The sequence below is a fragment of the Syngnathoides biaculeatus genome, chromosome 4 (assembly GCF_019802595.1).
Source record: "Syngnathoides biaculeatus isolate LvHL_M chromosome 4, ASM1980259v1, whole genome shotgun sequence".
NCBI lineage: Eukaryota > Metazoa > Chordata > Actinopteri > Syngnathiformes > Syngnathidae > Syngnathoides > Syngnathoides biaculeatus.
In genome coordinates this window covers 22,825,320-22,832,046 of record NC_084643.1, presented here as the reverse complement: position 1 = coordinate 22,832,046, position 6,727 = coordinate 22,825,320, and the positions used below count along the sequence as shown (strand labels likewise).

The 6,727-nt window shown below is 41.4% G+C and overlaps 1 protein-coding gene across 3 annotated transcripts; it reads left to right on the top strand.

The window, feature by feature from the left end:
* The first annotated feature begins 1,780 nt into the window (after positions 1-1,780).
* si:ch211-12e13.1 (immediate early response 3-interacting protein 1) lies at positions 1,781-6,498 on the top strand. 3 transcript variants are annotated; one of them, XM_061818133.1, is made up of 7 exons: positions 2,307-2,408; positions 2,505-2,527; positions 2,883-3,228; positions 3,297-3,460; positions 3,999-4,241; positions 4,891-5,100; positions 5,210-6,498. In XM_061818133.1, the coding sequence occupies exons 3-7, from the start codon at positions 2,984-2,986 to the stop codon at positions 5,389-5,391; spliced, it is 1,044 nt and encodes a 347-aa protein (XP_061674117.1). In that variant the 5' UTR covers positions 2,307-2,408; positions 2,505-2,527; positions 2,883-2,983; the 3' UTR covers positions 5,392-6,498. The 3 variants fall into 3 exon arrangements, with proteins under 3 accessions (XP_061674118.1, XP_061674119.1, XP_061674117.1); XM_061818134.1 differs by lacking the exons at positions 3,999-4,241; positions 4,891-5,100; positions 5,210-6,498 and adding an exon at positions 1,781-1,974 and having other exon boundaries at positions 2,883-3,439; XM_061818135.1 differs by lacking the exons at positions 2,883-3,228; positions 3,297-3,460; positions 3,999-4,241; positions 4,891-5,100; positions 5,210-6,498 and adding an exon at positions 1,797-1,974 and having other exon boundaries at positions 2,505-2,857.
* The last annotated feature ends 229 nt before the right edge of the window (positions 6,499-6,727 follow it).

Genomic DNA, 6,727 nt, shown 5'->3' with positions numbered 1-6,727 from the left:
AACACTAATAATAAAGGTTTTTATTCTCTTGACTCGTGTTTACTCGTTGTAGTTTGATGTAAGGGTTTCTGCGGTAGACCGAAGTATTGGACATTTTAATTAAACTTTTATTCATCGTAGTGAGCAGTCTTGAACGGTACATAAATCCAGAAGTTAACTGTATAAAAGTCACAGTAGCGTACAGATTTTGATACAATTTGCACAGTATGCATACAAAGCACCACCCACTTTGTTTTTCCCCTTGAATCTAATTCACATGCATGTGCAGTATCTAAATCATCTGTATCACATACCATCTTTTCCTTTTCACCTTATCCTGTTCGGGGTCTCCACAGCGTGTCATCTTTTCCCATGTAAGCCTATCTCCTGCATCCTCTCTTAACACCAACACGCCTAATTTCTTCCCTCTCAACATCCATCAACCTTCTCATTGGTCGTCTTCTCGCTCTTTTTTGGCAACTTCATCCTCAGCATCCTTCTACATCAAAACGATCGAAGTCTGCACTCTCGAACCTCGTCTCCAAAACATCTAACTTTGGCTGTCCCTCTAATGAGCTCATTTCTAATACTATCGAACCTGCTCACTCCTAGAGAAAACCTCAACATCTTCATTTCTGCCACCTTCAGTTCTGCTTAACCATCGCCTCTTCAGTGCCAGCGTCTCTAATCCGTACATCATGGCCGGCCTCAAAACTGTTTTATAAACTTTGCCCGTCATCCTAGCAGAGACTCTTTTGTCACATAACACACCAGACACCTTCAACCTGCTTGGACTGGTTTCTTCAAATCCTTACTACACTCACCATTGCTCTGGATTGTTGACCCTAAGTATTTGAAGTTGTCCACCCTGGCCTCTTCTCCCTGGATGGAGCCTCACTCTTCCCCCTCCACCCTTCACATTCACGCACATATATTCTGTTTCACATCGGCTAATCTTCATTCCTCACCTTTCCAGTGGGTAAAATCTTTCTAATCGGTCCTCCACCTGCTCCCTGCTGTCAATGCAGATCACAATGTCATCTGCAAACATCATGGTCCAAGAGGATTCCAGCCTAACTTCCTCTGTCAGCCTATCCATTACCAAAGCAAAGAAGAAGGGGCTCAGTGCCAATTGCTGATGCAGTCACACCTCCACATTAAATTCCTCTGTCACACCTAAGGCACACCTCACGACTGTTCTGCTGCCTTCATACATAAGCTGTACTATTCGAACATATTTCTCTGCCATGCCAGACTTATGCATGCAGTATCACAGTTCCTCTCTTGGTACTCTGTCATAGGCTTTCTCTAGATCCACAAAGACACAATGTAACTCCTTCTGACCTTCTCTGTACTTTTCCACTAGCATCCTCAAGGCAAATAATGCATCTTTGGTACTTTTTCTAGGCATGAAACCATACTGTTGCTCACAGATACTTCTGTCCTGAGTCTAGCCTCCTCTACTCTTTGCCCTAACTTCATTCATCAACTTTATCCCTCTATAGTTCTCAAAGCTCTGAACATCGCCATTTGTTCTTAAAAATGGGGACGAGCACACTTTTCCTTCATTCTTCTGGCATCTTCTCTCCCGCTAGTATTGTATTGAATACATTGGTCAAAAACTCCAGTCACCTCACCAAATTGCTTCCATACCTCCACTGGTATGTCATCGGGACCAACTGTCTTTCCATTTTTTCTTCCTCTTTAATGGCTAACTTTTCCCTTACTACTAATTGCCACTTCCTGGTCCATCACATAATGCAGTACCGTTCATAGAATAGTTGTACGCTTTACGTACACAGGATAACGTCGCACAATACGCAAAGTTCAACCCTTATTTTTCTCCCTCCTAGGCTACCGTAGCCAACGTCAGACATTAAGCTCTAGGAACTATCTCAGTCAACATGGCATTTACTCTTTACTCCCTCATCCAAGCAGCCATTCTGTGCGTGAATGCGGTGGCTGTACTACACGAAGAACGGTTTTTGAGCAGAAGTAAGTTCTCCTGAATCTGCAACGCATTTTGTAATGAAATATTTTTTTTTCCGCCGATACAGTTAATATTAGCACCCCGGCTAGCAACTTTAAAGTAAAAAGGAATGACCCAGCTGCTGAACGTGAATACAATGATAAATAATTGCATTTTGTATTTTAAAAAAAGGATGTATCCTCTTGTCACGAATTGAATTGTGATCGCGTTCATCCGTGGGTCATACAGTATGTTGTACTGCAACTTAATAGCGTCATGTCAGTGAGTGAGTGAAAATGTTTACACTTGATTACATTGTCATGTGTGAAAATGTCCTCCCATTGATGCATGTGTGTAGTTGGGTGGGGAGTGGACCAGGGCGTTGGGGGATTTGGCGATGAGCCTGGCATCAAAGTTCAGATGATGAACCTGATTCGTTCAGTGCGGACCGTCATGAGGGGTGAGCGTCAACAACCCGTTTCGCATAACTTGTGTTGATGTTCAACCTTGCACAAGTCCAGTAACTCCTACTTGTCGTGTCATCTACTCTTTGCAGTGCCTTTGATCGCAGTGAATTCGGTGTGTATCGTTTTGTTGCTGCTGTTTGGATGAAGAAAATAAATGGACAAAGGGGAAATGAACCCGTTGCCGACATTTTCACAATCTCTGTGGATTAATGGTATACTTTAGAAAATATACAGCTCTGTGGAGGAATGGTCGTATACCTTGGAAAATATATTGTCACAAGCGGTTAAACTGCTGTTATGTGGTCATTTTCACCTTTTAAATTCTCCTGGAAGCTTTAGGACCTTTCCAACATATAACGCGTGACTGTAAATTAATAATAAAAGGCGTCATATTATTCGTTTAATGCTCCTTATTAAAGAATTAATGTGCAACCAGTGTTCATATCACGGCGCCTTGTTTGTCCCAGTGCCCTCGCCGTCTTGGAAGGCGCCCAAGCAATTTCTTCCGGTGTCACAAACATAACTTGGTGAGGAATATTGGACATTTCAAGTAAGTTAAGTGCTAAAGATGAGAAACGTGCAGAATTACATTTTGGCCTCGCCGTCTTTATGCTGTACATATTTCCTGTATGTGCACATCTACTCTTCTCATAAATTACTGAAAACAAATTCGTTCAGCTGGGAGAGACTTCCCAGGCTTTCGTATTTGTTTATGAAATATCTGAGCAAAGCTCTTAGCCGGAGAAAAGGTTGCTTGTACAATCCACGCGAGAGGAAGAAATGGGACGTTGTTTACGCCGTCCACAACTGCAGGTACGATTGATGACCCTACTATCACAATGTTTGAAAAAACTTTTTGAGTTGACTGTCCCGGTTTTCAGGCTGAGCACGGTGCTTTTGAGGCGGTATTGCAGTGCTGCAGGGTATGGTTGGGACTATCCAGATAGTGAATACAGAGGCGTTCCTCTTTGCTTCCCCGAGGTTATGTGCCGCACGCTTCTGCTTATGGCCATCACTGATCACAACTTCCGGCTGAGCCCAGTTGGTAACTTTATTTTTGTTGTATTCTTCATTACCAAACCGGTTCTTGGAGCATTTTGTTTGCCAGAAAAGGCTTTCATTTCAAGCCGTTTGAGCGTTTCTTCAATATTCTTATCGTACACATTCCCATTGAGGCAAAACTCCGCTGAGTACAGAAAACTGCACCATTTGAGTTCTGCAAGCTACTACTAGTGAAGCAACATTACAAATACCAAAAGCACGCACGCCAACAAGCCCAGTTTTGCCACACTCGTAAATGCATAATGGGCTTACCGTAAAACCGTGTGAGCATTTATGCCTTGCACACTAGTTTAAATTCATAGATCAACACAGAAGTAGGATATTACATTACTGCTTAAACTCGGTGCATTGAGATGATATCCTAGTGTGCTGAATTGTCTTACTTGTGAGAAGAACGTACTAGTACAAGGACAAAAGGTAGATATCAATAACGTAAAAAAAAATAAATAAATGCTCAAACAGCTCGTCTATGTTGACATTACATATCACAGGTGACAAGATTTCATCATATCCGTCTCCAGGTCTGGTTTGTGTACGCCAGAGCATTAAAACTCATCAACCAGTTGATGAGCTGAAGAGAGGTCCCTTCACGTTGCAAGTTCAAGTTCTGGTGTACAGACCTATGGATGTCGGCGTGGAGGTGGATGTCTTGCTCTCTGCCACTTCCCGTTCCAAGAGTCTCGTGTGGGAGAGCATCCTAACACTGCTGTCTAAAAACAAGAACCAAGTAGCCATCGAATGTGAAGCCAACAACGAAAATGCAAGTGAGTGTTAATGGAACTTTGTTCAGATTCTGAAACTGTCCTCGGGCAGCACCGTAAACTAGTGGTTCGTGCATCTCATGTGGTTGTTGTGGTTCCGTGTACCCATCTCCGCTTCATCCTTCCTGTGTGGAATTTTTTTTTTTTTTTTTTTTTACTGATTTTGTTTCCACTACCCCCCATATTACAAAAACATGAGTTAGGTTAAGTGAAAACTAAATTGTCCCTCAACGTGAATAGTTATTTGTGTGGCCTGCAATTGGCTGCTTCATAGCTGGGATAGGTTCCAGGTTCCCCATGACAATAGCGGGCCGGCGACCAGTTCAGGGTCTACCCTGTCTCTCGCCCAGAGTCACTTGGGATAGACGCCATGACACCTGTGAGGATAAGTGGTATGGGACAAGGAGGAGCAGTATAAAATATAATTTTCAAATGTACCCACTTCCAATGTAAAATGAATAGAAACTACTTTGCGACAACTTGTGAGCTTGCATATTTTTCTGAAGTCAATTGTTTTGCAATTATAGTGTTAAACGTCTTTTAAAGAAAAAAAAAACATTTGTGACCAATGTGACTCAGGCACTTGTTAGGAGACTGAATCACAGCAACCTGTTGGACATAAATGGAATCATTTTGGTTTGGTTGTGCACAGCGTTGACACGTAAAAAGGATGAAGCTGACTTCCAAGGTGTGAAACAAGTGCATTTCAAAGTTCCATTGAGTGCTGGCCCACCATGTTCCTGGTCCTTCTTGGAATATTGGTTCCTCTATCTGCCAGACACTCTGTTTGGCTTCAAGTTGCGGCCCATGTCGAGTCTCTGGATGTTGTCTGTCTGCCTGGCTGAAATAGAGAAGCACAAAGGTAAATCACCATCATTGATTTTGTGGTTGGGTTCCGAGTGTCAAATTATTTCATGTTATATTGCTCAGTTGTAACATTTGTGGGTTTTTTTTTTGTTTGTTTTCACCAGGGGTTGGAGTCATCACCTCTCCACTGAACATCCTGGCCCAGTTTGAGGAACGTTTGTTGACGCCAAACAAAGTGACCCTTTCATTTTGGAGGTGTCAGTCCTCTACCCAAGACCTCAGCTTCCAAATGTACCAACACGAAGGAACCAAGTTTTACCTTACGGGTGGGATAGCTAGGAACTGACTGAAATGGGAAGTAGTCAAGATCTTTATCCTAAAGCGACAAAATATATGCTGTGACTTGTACTCTCTCCTACTCTGTGTGTTATGTACTGTGTCCTAGTTGAGTCGTCTCACTGTGGAGTCCTGGCTTGTATGTAAACACAGTACAAGTACAATTACACTAGGTTTTGGAATTACACTACAAAGACCGCGAGGATAAGACCTTAAAACCATAATTATATGAAATTACAGCTTCATTACTTCATATGTAGCACTCCTGTAACGTTAAAAGAAACAACTGTTGTAAAAATCTGAAATAACACGTTTAAGTTGGGACACTATTGCAAGCTAAAACCACCATTCTTTGCCAACATCTGAGAGTGTCAGATAACTGAGCTTTATCTCTTTTAAAACAGGTCTTGTTTTGAGTGTGGTCATAATTTCATGTCCAGTAAGGATTATTTGTCATATTCCCAACAAAAAAAAAAAATGTTTTCTTTACATGCCTGCTCTAGCAAGAACACTTGATCAGATAATACACTTATCATTTTACCATACACTGTGCTACTTTAATATAAGCCTCATACTGTGTTAGATGGAAGACATTTCAATATTTGATCCCTCTCATAATGCCATTTGCATTTGTTCATGTATGGAAGAGACTTGATGATTTATTGAAACACTTTCATGTGCAAGATCGAAATAAGTGGCTTTTCATGCTTCCCTGCACTGTTCCAACATTTGCTGAAATTGTTTACTAGCAATTGACTCCTATGGAGATGAACATACATATACATAGAAACATGCAGCGGGAGATGAGAACTGATATAAAAATGGCCAGACCTCAAATGGCAGATTTCTCATCAGCAGTTTTAAGTCCTGCTGCCATCAATGGTGGTTTCAACAGAGAGGGAGTCATACGCAAGTCAACTAATAACAGATAAGTGCTCACCACTTGAGAAAGGAGATAAGATCTTTCTATCCAAATTTGTGTATAGATTAAGCTTCCAAAGTCACTCGTATGATTCAACAATGTTTGATTCATCAGTTTGTCCATTGAATCACAAAATGCAATTTGGGGCTTTTGACGTCATCCACCCATCCATTAAAACCATATTCTTTACAATTTCTTTGGCCAATTTATCTTTTTTTGTGAAATAGTTTCTTGCAATTTAATGACTGAACTTTACCAGTGTCATGTTTCTCAATTGAATATGTAGGACCCTGTAATTGTAAAAACAAGATGGTTTAGTGTAAATGTAATACAAATGACTGTGTTACTGTTGTGATCAGTGTCACTGAATTGTTGGAACTTCCTACTATCATCTGCGATTCCGATATGGGTGGGGTTGGGGGGG

Coding starts and splice junctions, on each gene's coding strand:
- si:ch211-12e13.1 (XM_061818133.1), top strand. CDS start 2,984: ATGAGAAACGTGCAGAATTACATTTTGGCCTCGCCGTCTTTATGCTGT. Junction 3,229..3,296: donor TACGCCGTCCACAACTGCAG/GTACGATTGATG, acceptor CCCGGTTTTCAG/GCTGAGCACGGTGCTTTTGA. Junction 3,461..3,998: donor CTTCCGGCTGAGCCCAGTTG/GTAACTTTATTT, acceptor ATCCGTCTCCAG/GTCTGGTTTGTGTACGCCAG.